Source organism: Rousettus aegyptiacus, unplaced genomic scaffold (assembly GCF_014176215.1).
Source record: "Rousettus aegyptiacus isolate mRouAeg1 unplaced genomic scaffold, mRouAeg1.p scaffold_m13_p_12, whole genome shotgun sequence".
Taxonomy (NCBI): Eukaryota; Metazoa; Chordata; class Mammalia; order Chiroptera; family Pteropodidae; genus Rousettus; species Rousettus aegyptiacus.
In genome coordinates this window covers 41,372,221-41,393,178 of record NW_023416287.1, presented here as the reverse complement: position 1 = coordinate 41,393,178, position 20,958 = coordinate 41,372,221, and the positions used below count along the sequence as shown (strand labels likewise).

At 36.6% G+C, this 20,958-nt stretch overlaps 1 protein-coding gene and 1 pseudogene across 3 annotated transcripts in view; both read left to right on the top strand.

The window, feature by feature from the left end:
* Positions 1-20,828, top strand: part of NAPB (NSF attachment protein beta) — a 34,318-nt gene extending 13,490 nt beyond the window's left edge. Inside the window, exons 2-11 of one of the 3 annotated variants that reach the window (XM_016121959.2) lie at positions 99-178; positions 1,787-1,903; positions 3,720-3,766; positions 3,926-4,003; positions 10,464-10,519; positions 10,686-10,770; positions 15,605-15,709; positions 16,513-16,581; positions 16,953-17,003; positions 17,880-20,828. In XM_016121959.2, coding sequence (XP_015977445.1) covers positions 99-178; positions 1,787-1,903; positions 3,720-3,766; positions 3,926-4,003; positions 10,464-10,519; positions 10,686-10,770; positions 15,605-15,709; positions 16,513-16,581; positions 16,953-17,003; positions 17,880-17,990 — 799 coding nt within the window. In that variant the 3' untranslated portion in view covers positions 17,991-20,828. The remainder of the gene's footprint in view (positions 1-98; positions 179-1,786; positions 1,904-3,719; positions 3,767-3,925; positions 4,004-10,463; positions 10,520-10,685; positions 10,771-15,604; positions 15,710-16,512; positions 16,582-16,952; positions 17,004-17,879) is intronic. The other 2 variants (XM_016121960.2, XM_016121962.2) reach the window with 2 other exon arrangements.
* LOC107498628 lies at positions 3,948-9,602 on the top strand (annotated as a pseudogene).
* Positions 20,829-20,958: the final 130 nt, after the last annotated feature.

Below are 20,958 nucleotides of genomic sequence, written 5' to 3'. Positions count from 1 at the left end.
GTGTACATCCTCGTTAAATATGTATTTGAGGGAGGGAGGCTTAGGGACGTGTATGGTTGTTATAGTAAAATTTAATCTTATTTTTGAATTTTTCTCAGAGGAAACACAAGAATAGAAGAGGCTTGTGAAATGTATACTAGAGCTGCAAATATGTTCAAGATGGCTAAAAATTGGAGTGGTATGTATACAGTTTTTGTTTGCTTTTCAGGCAGATAACTTTAAAATTATTTTGAAGGGGGAAATGGCTGTCCGTTGTCCCCTTAGAGAATAAGACTATTGCCCCCGAGACAGATGTAAGCATTGAATAAATGGTGGCTACTGTGGACTGAGAATAAAAGACCTTGATTTAGTAAATGAAGTGGAAATCATTACATAAAATTTAAACATAGAGACTGGATTTGTTCTAGTTTCTATAAACCGCCTCATACAGTAGGTGCAAAGTAATTAAAAAGTTAAAATTACTTGCAATTAAGAAGAGTAATTTTTGCTTCTTCCTAATGTGCTCAAGTAAATTCATTGCCATAAAAAACGAAAGTTGCAGTAAAACACAATGAAAACAAGTAGGATAAATAGAAATGCCTGTTTTCCTAAAATTGGTTGAGAACTTCTACCCAATTGTGAAAAGTTTTTTTTAATACCAAAGGTTTTGTGATATTCTTAATTGTGCTTTTTCTAGTAGAACAAATTCTTGCCCTCCTTTCTTGTTCATATTGACTTCCCTAATTCAGATCTTCCTGAGCTGTGTTTGCAGAGGCCTTTGTGCTCTCCAGTCTATTGTGCTCAGTTTTCGAGGCCTTGCCACAGTACTCTCTCTGAACTGAGTACCCCATTATGAAGTAGATTCCTCCTCGTCCAGGTTCCTCATGTTAACATTTAAAGCCTTCCCTGAACTGGCCTGACAGCATCTTCAGTCTTGAAGTCTACTGCACCTGCACTTTCATTCCTCTCCTGGGCAGCATGGGCTTGTCATTGGCCTAGTTCCAACCCTTCAAGCATTTGTTCGTTTGTCATGCTAGGAACTCCTCTGCTAGGGATTCTTTCCCTCATTCTTTTTTGCTACTCCGTAATTCATGGTCCCCACTCCAAAAACTTTTCTGAAAAAATTTTCTGCAAAAATCTTTCATGTTGTGCCGTGTCCCAATAGAGACCTGGGCAGCACTCCATAACCAAACCCATCTGTGATTCTGCAGGGAAGTGTATGAATTTGGCTAAGTGGGATACAGACAAATTAAACCTCATAAAAATTTCAGTCAGATTTTGTCATAAACTTAAGAAAAAACTTTGAATTTTGAAATTATAGGCCTAATTTTCACTCTTTGAGAAACTTATTTTGTCCGCAAAGCATTCATTGGCAATTTCTTCAACGGTCACAGCTAAGTCCAGTGGACACTGTAAAACAGATGGGCAAATACATATCCTTGACCTCAATGTTTTACTTTTCTTAAAACATTAGTAACTTGGATCTGCCAGCTAATGTTTAGTATACACTGGGGAACATAATTGAACAGCCTGGGACTAGTCTGTTGCTATCGAATGAGGCTTATTGCTCAGGGGCCACTTGGGAGGTCTCCTGTGATAGAGAGAAGCTTTTATCACTGTTTGACTTGATTCTAGATGTTTTTATGTACACCTGAGATGCACTTGATCACATTTACATGTGTTTCTGACTAGAATGCTTTTTATTGGAATGGGAATTTCTAGGAGCAGGTCTAGCATTTAGGGCATGGGCCTTTCTTTGAGGATACTTGTTCTTCTGTGTTTAATTGTAGTAATTTATCTTCCTCAGCTGCAGGAAATGCATTTTGTCAGGCAGCCAAGCTCCACATGCAACTTCAGAGCAAACATGATTCTGCTACCAGCTTTGTGGATGCTGGGAATGCTTACAAAAAGGCAGACCCTCAAGGTAAGATGCACCTCTGTCTAGGCATACCTTTTTCATAGGTTTCACTGCTGGACCTTTTGAGTCCTGGTAAAAATTTTTCATAATTTGAGATAACAGAAATTTCGATAACTTTAGGAATTTTTCTTTAATCATTTGGAGCTTTAATGAGGAGAACATATATTAAATTTATCCTTACTATTTAGTTAGTCAACACAGTTTTCTTAAACTCCATTTATATTGCAATTATTGCAGTTTGGAGAATTTTTTGGAAATTAGCTTTAATTTTATCTAAGACTTTTGTGTCCTAGTTTTATGAATATGTATGTTGCTTATTAAAGGAAACGCCACTGTTCCCTCATTTCTAAATATCTGGTGTATTTTAAGACCTAATTTATGGGAGATTGTAATATTTACTAATTAAAAACAACTTATTCACACAGTATTCTTCTGATTTTTAAAATGGTTTTTCAAAATTTGTTATGAGGAAAGAATGAACTTGAGTATTTTGCAGATATTATTTCTTTTTTATTTAGAAAAATGTACACTTAGTGATTAAAAGCATTAATTTCTTCCTTCCCATATTTGCACTGGTATCAATGGAGTCTTTTTTTCTTTTAGCAGTCCATTTTAACATAGAAATCCCGGATTTTATGACTGTATTATACAGAGATAAGATATTTCAAAGGCTTTTGTATAGAGATTAATCACGGTTTATTTCCAAAAGTAAAAGACTTAACACAGCCTAAATGAGCAATAAGATGAGAATAGTAAAGTTGTAAATATATCGATATTTTAGACTATGATAGAGACATTGTATTTTTTCCCGGTTTTAGAGACTCTTCAGTGACCTGATAAATGTTCACATGGTAAGTAAAGAAACACAGGAGCATTGAGATCTCAGATTAATTTTTTAAAAATATCCACATACGAATGCAACTAGAAACCACTGGAATGAAAAGCATATCAAATACTAAGAGTAGGTTTAAGTCAGATTATAAGCAGCATTTTTAAAACTGTAACAGTGAATCCACATTTCTTATATAGCTTAGGAAGAAATTGCTTTTAAATAATTTTTGTTATCTGCTTTCTAATTCTTTAGCGAGGCCTTTTTACTCTGCTGCCTCTTTTAAACCAAAAGCAATATACATGGAGCTGTCGCACATATGCCAGATTTATAAACACTACCATTTTGTGATAAGAAATGTGTTGGCTCACTGTTTTAGGAAATTAATATATTTTATTAGCACTGTTATTTATTAGATTTTTTCTTCCTTTTGTATATATGTTAGTACACCTAAAGTTAGCATCTTTAACATTATACAGAATGTTGACTTTTCTTAGGAGTTGTCTGAACAGGGATTTCAAGTGCTTTTGATTTTAGCTCCTTGAGTCTCTTGAAGTCATCTTTCTTGTAAAGTACTGTCTTCCAAAATGAAAAAATACACACACACACACACACACACACACGATATTACTGAAAAATGCATTTACATTTGTGTTTTAGCAAATGTAATTGATCAGTGTTGATGTCAGCCCCCATTTTTCGTCTTTACAATTTAATCTTTTTCCTGGATGAAGTCCTCACTGTCAGGTTAAGAGTAACTGAGCCAATACCACTCCAGCTCCAGTTCCTTAAGTTGCACTGACTGCTATGGACAGAGCACGCTGAGGGATCTGGACTTGGGTGTGATTTATGTTTGATCCTCATTAACTTAACCCACCCACCCTCAAATGGGACCTTCTTAACATTTTGGTAGCAGCCAGGAAGATCAGCTCACCTGAACTCTCTTTGACTGAACGGATTTTTCATTGTTTTTCTTAAATGCCTACGCTTCAGAGGCTATCAACTGCTTAAATGCAGCCATCGACATTTACACAGACATGGTAAGACACTGCCTTGCTTGAGCGGCTGTGGGGTGGACTCCTTAACATGGCTTAGAGTTATATATATATATATATATTTTTTTTTTATCTTGTTCCCAAACTCGTTGATGTTAAAATAAGTAAAACAGGAATGTGACTCTATTTTTTGTTATCCCTCAGGGCAGGTTTACAATCGCAGCCAAGCACCACATTACCATTGCTGAGATTTATGAAACTGAACTTGTAGACATTGAGAAGGTAAGCAGTGGATTCAGTTTTTCATACACTTGATGTGAAGCAGATAGTTGAAGAGAAGGAGCCCTCTCTTCTTCCAGCGGAGTTGAGTTGAGTGATTATACATGGCTTCACGTGGAGGTTTTAGGGGCCTGACAGCTAAGGAGTAAGATGGGCTGTTTTCCTATAGTTGAGTGTCTGAGACAAGAGCTAGTTAAGATTTACTCGCTGTTTCCGCTCTGTGTGATTCATGTCAGGAGAATCTTCATCTCTTTTGCTGAGGCCTCTGCGGCCCTGTGATGGAAGCTTAAGTACTGTGGGCATTTGCACACCTTTATCTTCAGGCCTTGACCCTGGGGAAGAAGGTAGGTGAACACCAACATGCCACACATCTGATTCACTCAAGTCTGGCTTTCTAATCTGGTTTATATAGGCATACCTCAGATATATTGCAGTTTTAGTTCTAGACCACCACAATAAGATGAATATTGCAAAAAAGTGAGTCACAGATTTTTTGGTTTCCCAGAACATGTAAAAGCTATGTTTATACAGCACATCCTAGAATAACATCATTTGTTCAAAGTCATTTCATTATAACGTTGATGAGGTAATGTCGGAACAACTCTTGTGTATATCAATTGGGCTATGGTAAAATTCGTTTTGTTGTGTCATTTCACTTAAGGTGACAGACCTATTGTCAACATTGAGGACTGACTGTAGTCTATTAAACACAATGTCTATAAAATAAATGTACATACCTTAATTAAACATTTTATTACTAAAAAATGCTAACCATCACCTGAGCCTTCAGTGAATCATTATCTTTGCTGGGGAAGGATGTTGCTTCGATGTTGATGAAATGCAGTATCAATGAAATGCAATAAAAGAGGAATGCCTCTAGTAGCAAAAGAAAAGAGGAAGGAAGAAACACTGAGCATTTACTATTTTCCAGGTTCTGTCTTTGGTGGCATGCCATGAAGTTTAGCACATTTCAGCTTTATAATACTGAGAGTCTTTATGGATATGGCAACTAGGACGCAGAACAACCACTACCTAGAATCAGTCAGTGGAGCTGATGCAAAGCTGGCTCCGGTACTGAGATTTCTCCTGTCTCCTGCTGTCTTCTCAGTCAGGGAATCACCAGCAGGGCTGGAGTGTATCTTGGTGAGAGGAAAACACATTTGCCAGACTTTAGAGGCTCAGTTCGGACAGGAGACAAATGTAATATAAAACTGTCCTGAGTACTGTGGAAGATAACAGATATGAATCAGAAAGGGAAACATTAGTGAAGGAGATCATTGCTAATTACTGTCAGACTAATGACTGCTAAGCATGCTTTGAGAGATTACAGCTGCATCTTATCTGAATAGTTGTGGGCACTTTCTGTTCTTGTTGCAGCATTGAACAGTCGTCACTCTTCCTCTCTGTTTTACTTCTCCCCTTGGCTTCTAAACACAGCACCCACCTGGTTCTCTGGCCATCTTCTGCGTAATCTCTTCCTAACTCCTTAATTGGTTCCTTCTCTTCTCACCCTCTAGTGTAGGGTACACTGGAGTTGGGTCCCTGTCTTCTCTCAGCCTGCACTCACTCTCTTGGTACCTCTTTTTGCACTCTCTCAGTATCTGTATCCCAGTGACTTGCAAATCTGTCTGCAGCCCAGACCTCTTTCTGAGCTACAGATTCCTGTGTCCCCATGTCTGCCAACCTCTATAGTTATACCCAGTAATCATCTCAAACCCAGCATGTTTGAAACTGACTTCTGATCTTGCCCTCCCTCCCACCGTGATGTTCCCCTCCAAACCACAGTCATTCTTGCCTTTTCTCTTTCTCCACATCCAACCTGTGAGCAATTTCTATGATCATTGCCCTCAGAGTTCTTGAGTCTCGGCACTTCTCACTGTCATTATTGAGGTGGACTCAGTCTTGGGCGGATGAGCATTTGTGTACAGAGCATCTTTCCAGCTGATGCTACTGCATCAGCCCCTTATCCATGTGGTCAGAAGAGTATCCTCTGCTGTGCCATCTCTGCTGCCAGGGCATGGCCTCAGGTGATCACTTTATCACATGGGTCTCCTTAAAATAAAGGGTGGATAAAATGATCTATGGCATACTCTTGTTTTCCTTTTTAAAAAATCTATGATGGGAATCAGAGGGGGCCCGGCTTGCCCAGGCCCCAGCAACCAGGCCCCAGCCCTTAGCGATCATGCTGTCTCGCTTGCTGAAGGAACACCAGGCCAAGCAGAATGACTGCAAGGAGCTGCAAGAAAAAAGAAGGCAAGAGGCTATCACTGCAGCAACCTGCCTGACCAAAGCTTTGGTGAATCACCTCAATGTGGGTATGGCCCAGGCCTACATGAACCAGAGAAAGCTGGACCATGAAGTGAAGACCTTGCAGTTTCAGGCTACCCAGTTTTCCAAGCAGATAGGCAGGCCAATGGATCGGAATGGTGGAGAACTTCAACCAGGCACTAAGGAAATCAGGGATGTGGAAAAATGGGCTCGGAGCATTGAGCTGGACATGCGCACCATTGCCACTGCCCTGGAATACATCTACAAAGGACAGCTGCAGTCAGCCCCATCCTAGCCCCTCTTCCCTCCCCCTCTACCCCATGCCCCCTACCTCCCCATGGGGCAGGAGGGAGTCCGACAGGCCACGAATAAAACACAGGCTTCCAAAAAAATAAAAAATCAATTTGTCATGGCAGCTTCTAAAATCGCCCCCAATACTCTCTACTGCTGGTGTTGCTGCCATTCTGTGAGTTGGCCAGTGGGTAGCATCTTTTCTCATTTGTGTGATGTGTTCTTTCAAAAGCAGTTTAAGAATATTACTCAACACACACAAGGTTAGCTTGTCATGTTCACTGATGTTTGGCTTCCTATGTTAGAAAAATCATTTCCTATTAGAAACGTCACTGCCTTTACATTCCTGGTGGTACTCAGGAGATTTTAGTGTGTGAAATTTAAATTTGAAAAAATGAGTTACTCCAAGGTACTCTTTATATCTGATTTATTATAAGTGAATTTCTTTTTAATGCTAGCCACTGTATGTTCTCTGATTCATTTGCAGATTTTATCTAGTGATCAGTAAAATGTGAAGTTTAATAAACTTATATTCTTTGATTTCATGGGGGAAAAAAACACTGAGCCAAATAATAAATGATTCCTTTTTAAATGACCCAGAGGAACTATGACTCATTTCTGTTTTCAGTTCCTAGAGAACATAGTTTAATACTATTTGTTACAATGTAGGATAGGTGTCTATGGCAGGTTCCTGTTAGGTCCTTTCTCCAGGTATACGTTCTAAAAAAATTGATCCCATCTTAAGGCTATTTAAGGATATTTTACCTACAAAGTGGACTCTTAAGTTTGAACCCTGGAAATTGTATTTGCTTTAATGATGGATGCAGTCCTAGAGAGCCTTGTCTCTTTTCAGGGTCCACCTATTCTCCGGCATTGTGCCACTTACTCAGGCTTCCCAAAAAGGAATATTGTGACCCACCTCTTAAATAATAGGATAATCAGCTGGTTTTCCTGTCTGGATTTATTATTATGTGTGCTTTTGTAATTGGGTGCTGTGTTCTACTTTTCATATTTATTATTGTCCTTGGAACTATAAGATACAGCAGGCTGATTTCTGTATGTAAGGGTCTGATAAATTTCACTACGTGTTAAAATTCTGAAGTAGGTGTGAACATCAAAGATAACCTGTGGCCAACCTCTTTTTTCTGAAACTCTAAGCCAGTAGATAAGCTTTCCTCAACTTTAGTCTCTGTCAAAAAAACTGTGATTTTTGATTATCGGTTTAATTAGCACTATTCAAACTAAATTTAAATTTTTAAATTTTTAAATTTAAATTTTTTCTTTTACTGTGATAAATCTAGCTGTCGTCTATAGTTATAATATTTTGATCAACCAGTACCATTATTTAGTAAGTATTAGGTTAAACCAACCTGTCAATATTCAGCCTTTTTTTTTTTTAACCTCCGAAATAGCAGTTACATATGGTTCAACCCAACCTTATTCATTGAATTCTGGTTCTGTAAAAACTAGGAAGAAAGTAGCTAGCTGCATTTTCTCCCTGGAAAGAGGTTATATAATCTGATATTCTTTACAAAAAGATTTGGTTATGTTTCTTATACATATATTATGATGAAAACTAGAGCTAAAAACTTGAGAGAATGAGAACAGTTTAAAGAAGGTTATTTTTAATCATAAATTCAGTGAAAAACTTTTCCTTCCTGGCTATTCCAAACTAATCAAGATATTGGCAGTAGTTTAATAGGGGACCTTCATTCGAAATGCAGTTTGCATTCATTCACTTAGCATCTATTTATGGAGCACCTACTGTATGATAGGCATTATGTTCGGCCCAGGAACACAATGATGAGCAAAGTCATCATGAGACCTTCCTTCACAGGGCATACATTTTAGTGGGAGAAGATGTGCATTCATCACATAATCCCATGTGTGTGTAGGTGGTAGCTCTGAGACGTACTCCAGAGAAATATATTCCAGTAGATATTTTCGGAGTGTGTTTATATATTTGTAAAAAGAGGACTATAGTGTATTTGTTCTTTAATGGCTTTAGTATTTCATGAAGAATTTTGCATATTGAACTTTTTATTCATTACTTTTAATCATAGCACAGTAGCCATTTTGAACCACTTAATTTTTTTTCCTAGTATAAATAAGGCTGAGAAAATTTATTGGAGCGGGGCACATATTAGTTGGGTAGGCTAAGTAGCTGAAATAAATAGATCCAAAACATAATTATTCAAACACAGAAATATCTTATTTTTCATGAACCGTCCATTTTTGTCACAGAACTGCAGTCCATACAAGGCTAATGTTGACTCTGTCCCCTTTAGTCTATGGCTTCAGAGATGGCTCTGCATTCTTGGTCATCACCCTTATCACCTTCAGGAAGGGGGACCGAAGGTTTTATGGGCCAGATTTGTTTGCTTCCAGTCAGCACCTGGTACCCATAACCACACCAAAATGGTTTCCTAATACCATTTCCTAAGCTGTTATATTTTATTCATTGTCCCTGGGCCTCTCCCTTAACTCATTAGGGCTGCCTCAAACCCATTGAACTGATGGGCAGCACTTGTAATCTGATTTTTGCATAATGCTAGCTCCCTCTTTTAGGTTTACTGGAAAAACCTTGAAATATAAAGCAGGAGTCTGCAAATAACGCCAGCTGTTTATTGATGCCTGCAAACTAAGAATATTTTTCACATTTTTTAATCATTGGAGCCGAGAGCACTCATGACACATAAAAATTGCATGAAGTTGAAATTTCATTGTCCATAAATAAAGTTTATTCATTCACTTATGCCTCATCCGTGGCTGCTTTTGTGCTACCACAGGAAAATTTAGTAGTGATAGCAGATTATATAGCTCACAAAGCCAGAAGTATTTATTATCTAGCCTTTTAGAGAAAAGTTTGCCAGATCCATAATTTAAAATGTTCAGACTTACCTCTTGTCATTAGGGTACAGAAACCATTAGCCTTAACAATCTTATGAGGCCATATCTCTGGACTTTGTTTTTGTTCATAATTACATACAAATTGGTTAATTCTTTCCAGAGTTCTATTTTTTTTTTTTTTTTTTTTAGAAAACCTTGCTGAAAACAACAGTACACACTATCATCTTATTCTTTCCACAGACGTTTCCATGGAGTTTCCAGCAAAACACCATGTGTTTTGCCTTTTGAGTTGTCACATACTTGATTTCACTAAATCAAGTATGTGACAACTCAATGCCACAGCAGGACCAGGGCTTATGGCTTTCCAGCCTATACCCTCTTTTCTCTCCATTTGACTGTTAATTCAGCACTACATCTTAGATGACGCTTATGATATTAGTGAGGATAGTCTGTCCTGTTGTAGCAAACCATTAACCTAAAATGTAATAAGGCTTCATATTTCTGTAAAATAACAATTGAGTGTAATTGTCCTGACTTTGGCAGTGGTGGGAGCATGGGGGTTGGGGTACGTTCTGTCCTTTGTAATTATTTAGGAACCAGGCTGGCAAAAGTTCTGCCATCTTCCATTTGTGGATTCCAGTGTCACTCTAGACTTGGCCATTGTCATTCTAGCTCATGAGAAAGGGAAAGGAAAGCCTGGAGAAGGATGCAAAGGCAATGTATAAACCAAGTCTGGATGTAATTCACAGCATGTCTGTTTACATTTCATTGGAAATAATAGGTCTCATGGCTACCCTACCTCGGCGTAGGCTAGGGAAATGGTGTAGGTGGATATTTGCCACAGAGGAAGGGAAGAACTAAGTTTTGATGGTTAGCAAGCCTACCACCAGGCTTCCAGAGGTACATGGATTTTTGTGTTCCCTAAATAAAGTAGGCCAAGTTGTAAAAGATTTTGACGTTGGGATAGGTTTATTTAGAAGAAAATACCTATACAAATGTAATGTTTAAATGCAATTCTCCAAACAAGTAGTTTGAATGAAACGTGTATTTTCAGGCTATCGCACATTATGAACAATCAGCTGATTATTACAAAGGAGAAGAATCCAACAGGCAAGTATTATTTTCCTTTTTATAATTAAATGAATTTTGTTACGTGTCATAAAAGACAGACCTTCACTATACTCTATGAGTGTATTGGACTGTACCAAATGAAAGTATCTTTTGTTTTTCTATCAATTCGTTACTTAACTTTGCTCTCTCTGGTTCTTCATTTCAGTTCAGCTAACAAGTGTCTGCTGAAGGTGGCAGCATATGCTGCCCAGCTTGAGCAGTACCAGAAAGCCATTGAGATCTACGAGCAGGTGAGGCCAGTGTTGTCTCTGGTAGAAGTTACTCTTAAAAACTTGTTATTTAAATTTTCTTTCTATCAAGATGTTGTTCATACATTATGTAATTCTTTTAAGGAGTACCATGTCAGTGGTATTTAGTACATTCATAAAGTTGTGTAATTGTCACCATTACCTAATTCTAAAACATTTTTATCATCTCAAAAAGAGGCCCCGTTCTCCGCTCCTCCCAGTCTGTATAAACCACCATCTATTATCTGTCTGAAGGGATTTCCTTATTCTAGGCCTTTAATATATGTGGAGTCATACAATATGTGGCCTTTTGTGACTGGCTTCTTTCACATAGCATTTTTTCAAGGTCCATTTATATTGTATCATGTATTGATACTTCATAGCTGAGTGATATTCCAGCTTATTCAAAAAATGTTATCAATCGATGAACATTTAGGTTGTTTTCACTTTGGGGGCTATCATGATTGTTGTGTTCAAGTTTTTGTGGGGGTGTATTTGCAGTTCTCTTGGTTACATACATAGGATTTGGATTGCCAGGTCAGGTGGCAAGTCCATTTTTTAACTGCCAAATTGTTTTCTACAGTAGCCACACCATTATACCATCTCACCAGCAGTGTGCAAGGGTTCCAGTTCTTCCACATCCTCACCAATATTTATTCTTTTCTTTTTTTAATAATAATAACCACTTTAATGAGTGTGAAATAGTTTTTGATTTTCATTTCCTTAATGATTAGTGATGTTGAGTATCTTTTTATGTGTTTGTTGGCCATTCATATATCTTCCTTGGAGAAATGTCCATTCACTTTCTTTGCTCAATTTTGAATTAGGTTGTTTGTTGTTTAGTATTGAGTTTCTAAGAGTTTTATAGTTTATATTTAGAGTTTTATTTATAGTTTTAGCTCTTAGGTTTAGGTCTTTGATCTATTTTGAGTTAACTTTTGTATGTGATGGTAGTTAAGGATTCCTCTGCATTCTTTTAGCTTTTGGATTTCCAGTGTTCCCACCACTGTTTGTTGAGTATACTGTTCTTTGAATGGCCTTGGCACCCTGTTGAAAACTATGTGACCAATGTGCAAAGGTTTATTTCTCTGATTTTTCATTGACCTGTATGTGTTTATCCCAGTATCACACAGTTTAATTACTGTAGCTTCATAGTAAGTTTTGAAATTGGAAAGTGTGAGTCCTCTAACTTTGTTCTTTTTCCAGACTGTTTTGGCTATTTGCAGTTCCTTGTATTTCCATATGAATTTTAAGATGAGCTTGTCAGCCTCTGCTAAGAAACCAGCTGGGATTTTAATTGGAATTGCACTGACTCTGTAGACCAATTTGGAAATCATTACCATCTTAACAAAAAGTCTTATAGTCTGAACACAGGGTGCCTTTCCATTTATTTAGATTTTAATTTTGTCCAGCAATATTTCATAGTTTTCAGCATGCAAGTCTTATACTTCTTTGGTTAAATGTACTCCTAAGTATTTTATTCTTTTCGCTATTGTAAACAGAATTGTTTTCTTAATGTCTTTTTCAGATTGTTAACTGCTAGTTTAAATACTGTTGCCTTGCTGAACTTGTTTTGTGGATTCCTTATTATTTTCTATGTACAAAATTAATCCTTTACTGGATAGTCATGGTATATAATCCTTTTTGTAAGTTGCCAGAATTAGTTTGCTCATGTTTTGTTAAGGATTTTGCATCTATATTCATAAGGTATATTGACCTTTAATTTTCTTTTCTTGTGATGTTTTTGTCTGGTTTTGGTAGCAAGGTAATACTGGTCTCATAGAAAGAGTTGGGAGGTCTCCAACTATAATTGTGCGTTTGTCTTTCTCTCCTTTCACATCTCTCAGTCTTTGTTTCACATATTTTGCAGTTCTGTTTTTTGCTGCATACATATTTAGAATTGTTTTGTCTTCTTGGTGGGTTGACCCCCTTATCATTATATAATGTCACTCTCTGGTAATTTTCTTTGCTCTGAAGTCCATTTTATTTTATATTAATATAGCCTCTCCTGCTTTCATTTGATTAATGTTTATATATCATTGTGCATCCTTTTTCTTTCAACCTGCTTGTATCATTATAATTGAATGAGTTGCTTATGGCATATAGTTAGGTTATGCTTTTTAATTCACTACCAATCTATCTTTTATGGCATATTTAGAGCACATTTATTGTAATTATTGAAGTGTTAGGGATTATGTTTGCAATTTTTTTGTTTTATGTTTATGCTATTTTTCATTGTTCTTTTCCCTGCCTTCTGGTGGGTGACTTTTATCAGTTCCAGTGAACTATAGAAAGCTTACCTTACTGTCTTATCTCCTTAACCCTCCCTATTCAATATGTAATCATCTTAAATATTTTCTTTATATACTTTTAGAACCACATCAGTCAGTATTATAATTTTTGCTTCAACCATCAAACATAATTTAGAAAACTCAAAAAAAGAGCTTATTGTATTCACTCATATTTTCTTTGCTGTGTTCTTCCTTCTTGATGTTCTAAGAGTCCTTCTTTTGTTGTTTTCTTTCTATTTAGTGAATGTCCTTTTGCCATTCTTTTAGAAGTTTATGTAGATTGCCATGGATATCTTTGCTTTTATCCTGTTTGAGTTTCACTAAACTTGACTCTGTAGGTTTATGTTTCTTGCCAAATTCAGGGGGATTTTAGCCATTATTTATTCAAGTACATATTCAGCCCTTCTCTTTTTCTTCTCCCCTTCCAAAACTCTGAAGACCCCAGGGTTAGACTTTATTTTCATAGTCACATAGGTCCCTGATTCTTCAATCATATTTGTTCTTTTTTTCTTCAGCTTTATTGAAATATAATAGACAGATGCTTATATTTACATTGTATAATTCAATGAGGTTTTTTTCAATTATAGTTGAAATTCAATAATATATTAGTTTCAGTTGTACAGCATTGTGATTAGAGATCTGTATAACTCACAAAGTGATCACCCCATGAAGTCTAGTACCCTTCTTCCCCTTACATATTTATTACAACATTGTTGACTATTTTCCTTATCTCCATGACTATTTTATAACTATAAATAAATTTGTATTTCTTAATCCCTTCACCCTTTTTCACCATTCCCCAACCCCTCTCCTTTCTAGTAGCCCTCAAAATATTCTCTATATCTATGAGCGTTTCCATTTTTGTTGTTACTGTTGATTCTATTCTTTAGATTATGCATGTACGTGAAATCATGTGGTATTTGTCTTTATCTGATTTACTTCATTTAGCGCAATACTCTCTAGGTCCATCAAGGCAATATCTTTTTCCATCCCCTTCCTTTTAGTCTCTGTGTGTTTTTTTATTTAAAGTGAGTCTCTTGTAGGCAGCATATGTAGGGACCTTGTTTTCTTATCCAGTCAGTTACCTATCCTTTGGTTGGAGCACTTATTCTTTTCCATTTGGGGTAGTCATTGATAGATATGTAGTTATTATCATTTTTATTCATGATTTTGATACATGGTTTTTTCTTCTTTAAAGTCCCTCCAACATTTTCTGTAATAGTGCCTTGGTGTTGATGAATTCCTTTAGCTTATTTTTGTCTGGGAAGCTCTCTATCTGTCCTTCGACTCTAAATATAGCTTTGCTGGGTTTCCCTTTTTTTTTTTTTTTTTTTCAGTTTCTCTTCTCTCTGTTGTTCAGACTGAATAATTTCTAATGTTCTATGTTCTAGCATCTGTTCATTGATTCTTTCCTCTATCTCATCCATTTTGTTGTTCAGCCCATCTACTTTTTATGTGTTTTCGTATATTTCAGTTCTTAAATTTTCATTTGTCTCTATGTCTTCTGGGATTTTTTGCTGTGAATTCCTTTTTCTTTGTTGATAACTTCAGTTTTTACTTTCAGATATTTTTGTATTGCTCATTGAAGCATTTTTATGAGGGCTCCTTCAGAATCTTTGTTAGATAATTCTAACATTTCTGCCATCTCAGAGCTGCCATCTGTTAGTTGTCTTTTTTCATTCAGCTTGAGATCGTCCCCATTTTGGGTATGGCAAGTGAGTTTCAACTGAATATTGGACATTTTCACATTACATTATGACATTGGATCTTACTTAAACCTTCTCTGTCATCTGAGTTTGTGACAGTGCTCTGGCCAGGTAAGGGGTATGTTGCCTCATTACTTCTAGGTGGAAGTAGAAATTCAGACTCCCTACTTGGCCTTCATTGATGTCTGTGGAGAGTCCTTTATTCCATTCTAGCTCCTGCTTGCTCTCCATCAATGCTGTGCCGGAGTTGTCCTTGTACCACCAGATGATGGTGAAAGTCTAAACCCTCCACTAGGCCTCTTCTGAAACCATACCTGCTGGGAAATGAGAACTGGTTTCTGCTTCAAAGAGGTGGAACCCCTGTGGTCTCCACTGCCTCAGTGGCAGGGGTAGAGGGTGGGTCCGTTACAAACTGGCAGGGATGAAGGCTTAGCTCCCTCCTTGGCCTTCTCTGAAGCAAGCCACCTTGGCCGAAATGTTGGGTTCCTCTTTGCATACTTGAGAGAATGGATGTCTTGGTTTCCTCTTTGGCTTTTGATGATCCGAGTCAGGGCAGGGCCACAGTTTTCCAGTGGTGTTTGGCTAGAATAGAACAGTTATTACTTGAACATTTTCTGTCTTGCTAGGCTGCCTTTCTGCTAGTCCTTTGACTAGAGACAGCCAGCTTTTGTAGTCTGTGTGTGGTTTTTTTTTTTTTTTTTTTTTTTCTGCTGCATCCACTAGCTTCTATAGGTTGCTGGCTTTTTCTGTTCTAAGTCAGGGAGGTAGGAAAGAAAAAGAATTAGGTTGCCTAATATAAGAAGGCAAACCTTTTAAACCTAATTCGCTTTCTGTGCCTAGGTTGGGGCAAACACTATGGATAATCCTCTGTTGAAGTACAGTGCAAAGGATTACTTCTTTAAAGCAGCCCTCTGTCATTTCATAGTCGATGAGTTAAATGCCAAGGTAAGGAGTCCTTCAGCACTAGTTTTCTGATATATATTACCCATGAGAGCAGGCCTCACTCAGACTCCCTGTTGTTCTTGCTGTCACTTCATTTGGGTGATATTCTTTAATAGCAAGACTAAACTGAGTACATTAAAAATAATAATACTTGGTATGTGTCCCAGCTATAATTGTGTAACAACTGCCAAAGCTGTTCTCTTAAAGTTCCTTGGTAGCCATGTTTCCTGCAGTAGTTTTGCCTTAAAGAAATTAGGGGGCCAAGAGTGGGGACAGTAAAAGTAGAATAGCTTCCCTTTAAAAAAACAAACAAACAAACAAACCTCAGAAATAGAATTGGAATGAGATTGGGGAGAAAGTGAAAAGTGAAGTGAAAGTGGTAGGACAAGAGACAGATACTTGGGTTGCCTTGTTGTTGTCAATGTCTGGAGTTGGAAGAACATAATTAAAGCCACTAAGAGGAAGAGCAGCTTTCCCTCCATCCTTGAGCAATGGTCTAACTGGAATCTGGACAGTGTTAAGGAGTACATTTAATGGATGAAAACAAATACCTGGTCTTTGAATTTTTAAGAATTAGATTTGGTTCATGATGTCTTCTCTACCACAATCTAATTAAGAAAAATTATTTTACACATTTATTCTTAACTGAAATTGAAAATCAAAATGAGTAAGAGTCCTGTGTTGATTTTGATGTTCAGTTTAATGACATATTTAGATGAATCTTACTGAACTTAATAGAACATTTGACATTTTGTTTCCTGGTTTAGTGAGTCAGACATTAACAAGTGTTTTTTTCTCTCTCTCAGCTTGCTCTTGAGAAATATGAGGAAATGTTTCCAGCATTTACTGATTCAAGAGAATGTAAATTATTGAAAGTAAGTAATATTAAAAATTTGAAAAAGCCTTTGTTGTCAGGTAGGATTAGATGTAAAGTGAAGTTTTAATTCTTTAAGGTCTACTGAAGAACTTTAGTACTTTCTTGCTTTTGTGTAATAGGCCTCAAATGCCACTTAGAGTCAAAGCATAGCATTGAGTTCTGAAGCAGGCAATTGAGAAATGTTAGCATAAAACTGGATCCATGACTTGGGGTAATTTTTTACTTGTATTTGAATATTTCTTCAATTTTGTAAAGTATTTAGCAACATCAGTTAATTTGATACTAAGGACATTTCTGTATTTAAAGTGTCTCTATTCATAGATGGAACTTTTTAGCCTACCAGACTAATTTTTTTATATTTGTTACTAGAAACTTCTAGAAGCTCATGAAGAACAGAACAGTGAAGCTTACACTGAAGCAGTAAGTTATGTCTTTGTGATATAGTATATTTGTTGGAGGCTTACATTACAGGAACTTATTTTTCTTTTCATTGTGGAAATGCTGAAATTTATTTAAACATTCTTCCAATATACCAAAGTTGTATTTTCCAAAGGTCATATCTTATATATCCCACAGACCTATACAATTAGACAGTTCTATCAGCCATGGTGAATTTAGCTGTCAGGCAAATTCAAGAGAAAAAAATCACATACTGTTAAATTTGCTATTTGAATGTTTTCTTTTGAAAATAATCTGCTTCGTACATAAGTGTAAAGTGAAATCAGTTAAATGCAATTTAAAATATAAAAACAAAGCAGTGGAAGATTTTTTTTTCTTTATATTCATCATTCTTCTTTTTTCTCATCCTTTCCCATCTTATGCTTAGAATCAAGCAGATTTCTCAGTATCTTCTGTTAATATATTCATCATGGCTTTGAAGCAATAGTGGTATGGAATGTTTTCCTATTTCACTTTTGCCACAAAACCCATTTTCATCCTAACAAAATGTCATTCTTTGGTGATATGTTACAGTGAGTTAAAGGAATTCTGCTTCCACACACCCTGCCTCCGCAAGTACTTTTTTCACGTTCAATGAATATTGGAATAGTATTAATTTTCTATGTTCCCTTCTAATTTTTATACAAGGCCTAATTTCTTTTGCCACATTAAATGTGATCTTCCAATCATAAAGCTATTTGGAGTTAATGAAGAACGTTGTGAACTGGAATGAATAGTTTTAAATGAAGAAAGTTGATGGACTGTCACTGTATATGTTTAAACAACTTGGGGCACCATTGTTTTATGTTTCGATTGTCTTTGCATGGACTAATTCCTCTTCCTCTTCCCTTAAACTAGGTGAAGGAATTTGACTCAATATCTCGCCTGGATCAGTGGCTTACTACCATGTTGCTGCGTATCAAAAAGTCCATCCAAGGGGATGGAGAGGGAGACGGAGACCTAAAATGAAACATTTATAAGTCTTTGTGGCATGCAGCTAATTCCTCTTTAGTTTTGTCTTAAGGCCAAGTGATCTTTATGGGGATGCCTATTTAATGGCTTAATTTTGTTGCACATGAGCAAAATGATGTGTGTGTTGTTTAGGCTTGCTATGTTTGTGTCACTGTTAAGCAGGTGGATGAGAAGCTCCTGTGCATATTGTGGGTGCGACGGGCAATTTTCGTGCTTGTCAGAGTTCCCAGAGTTTTCTGAAAACTACTTTACAGTTTTAATCCATTTTTTGATATTTGCAGAGCCCATGTTTAATTTTGCCACATATTTTTATGTTTTTTTTTTCTTGGATTTGAATACCCATCCTAATTGTTCTAATCAGTGTTTTGCATATTCTCTGGAAATATGCATCTGAAAGTATTCTCTAACTATATATGTTTAGTTTAGGATGGTATCATTAGGAGTGAGTTTATGACTTACTTTATTGAAAATTTTTTGTTATCTTGTGATTCTTTTGGTGGTTCTGGTGACCAGTTTTTTGTTGTTGTTGTTGTTGTTGTTGTTGTTTTTTGCTTTTGATATTGTTCTGTATGCTAACATGCATGTGAAAACTTCATTGTGAAAAAAGAGAGCTTCCTGGCAATGCTTGCTTATGTATATAGATGAACGTTAAAGGTGGGTTTGACTGCTTTGTACTTACACTTATAAGATCTATGAGAAACAGATCTTTTTTTTTCTTGGACATGGTTTTCACTTTTAGTTGGGGTGAAAATTCCTTTCTTTATATTCACAGTTTTAACTGGTACATCCCTGTTTTTTTACTTTGATGGTTATGCACTTTCCCACATTGAGATGATACCCTTTATGCTCCACTCATATAAATCATCATCAGGGCTGAGAGATCTAAATTATTTATTGAACATAATGGGTCAGGAAGGGTAAATATGGTAGAGGTTTTTACTGTATGCCTCCAAGTAGCAAAGAGTTCCAACTAGCTTTCCTCTTAGCTGATGGAATTATTTTAGCTTGTGTGTTTGAATTCTGTTCTTTTATTTTGGTTTACATAATATGTGTTCTATTGATTTATGAACTTGACCTTTATCCATTATATTATATGCTGACATTGTACTTTAGACAGGGTCTTGAATCTCCTGTATGCATATTTTTAGGCTTAAATGATTTATGCTTGATTTGCATTTGTTGCCAGACATAGCTTGGGTTTCTTTCTAAATCGTGCTGCTGTCATTAATGACAGGTGATGAATTTTCCCATGTTATATATGATAGTAACTTAAATTTAAATGGTGTTTTCATTTTTGGATGCCCTTCACCTGGGTTTGGTGGCTTTGGTTGGGCAGAAGTAGAGTGTGCATGCCCAGACCAAGGGCTCAGCAAGGAGGATAAAGTAGCAAAAAAGGAAGCTGAAAAGGATCAGCTGAGGCCTCATTGTGGAGGTCCTTTCTCAGGTGGCTGTGAGGATTCCCTGGCCAGTTTGGAGTAATTTGTGGAAAGTGGACTGATGGAGAGGAAGGTTAGTGGTATCACAGTGTTGGTTGAGGGTAGAAGGAATGGATAAGAAGACATGGACACTCTAGTGTTGGGCCTTGGAATCTGATGAGGATTTCTTTCTTCTTTCAAATATCAGAGGTTCTTAAAAGAAAGCTGGCTGTCATTTACAGTACAATTTGGAATGGAACCCATTTGATACTTTTATTTCCTGTTGGAATCTCTTATGCAAATATTACAGAAAGAAAAGTGGGTTTTTATTGCTTAACCTAATCTATTCCACAACCAGCCAAATGCACTTTAATGAAAAGTTTTTCACAAATGCACTTTTGTGAAACTGAGGCATAGGAAGTGATTTTGTAGCCAGTGTCCTCTAGCCATAGTCTGTCCCTTCTGAAGAGCATTTAAATCCTAGCCAGTCTGCATGCTTCTTTCATCACTAGTCTAGAAAGTTTGTTTCTACTGGTTAAAAGAATCTGCTAGTCTGACCACTTAAAAACCAAATGATTTCTTATAAGGCAATTCCATTTAGCTTTTCTCATTATCCCCTAAGAAACCCGTGTCTGAAAAAGAATTATGATTTTTAAAAATAGTATTGGCAGTATTTTATGTCCATCAGAGACTTGTTTGTATTGAAATAAACACTGTGTTAAGAATGTTAATATTTCACACAAAAGAGTAAAAATAACTGTAATGGCTAGAACAGACCTACCAGAATATAAAAAGAAAATGAGAGGGAAAATGTCCCATTAGCAGGATCCAAACTTACTTCCTTGAAATGTCCCATCAGTGAACATAGGGTAGAACCATGACTCAGAAGCCTAAGCTAGATTCTCAGGATTTATAGAAGGTTATTTATGAACAAAATATAATGACCGTTTATGTTAGTTATTGTATTTTAACAAATCTAGAGTTAGTTAATAGTCAAAGTCAGTTAAAATTTCTTACAGGAAAACTTTGCTTTTTGTGGCAACATTTTTATAGCTTGTGTGAGTTCCTTTTTTATTTGAAAACGGTATTTTTGCAGTCATGATCATGCGTGATGGTGTCACTGTAACCAAAGTGTGTGCATTTATTGTTTCCTCTGATACTGTGTATTTAGAATATCCAAATGCAAACCTTTATGGCTTTGGAGGGTTTGGCACAACAGCATGTTACCCACCACCTGTGGTGTGTGCACAGGTTCCTGCCTGTGAAGTTCTGAGTCAGTCACTATGGTGTTCCCCTTTCTCACGCTCTCAGGCAGATTGTATTATGAAAACTAACCATGTGATGATAAATCCACCTTAGCAGAAAAGAGTATGTTTTATGTGAACCTGTTCAGTAAATAAAGTGGAAATTATGAGTAATATTTTGATGGGTCTTCCCAGCTAAATTTACACAGATCAAGAGTAGCTTCCTTTTCTTGAAGTTGTTCCTATTAAGGCAACGGGCATTAATATTCTCTAGGCTCTTGCAATATCCATCCAAACATGAGTTCG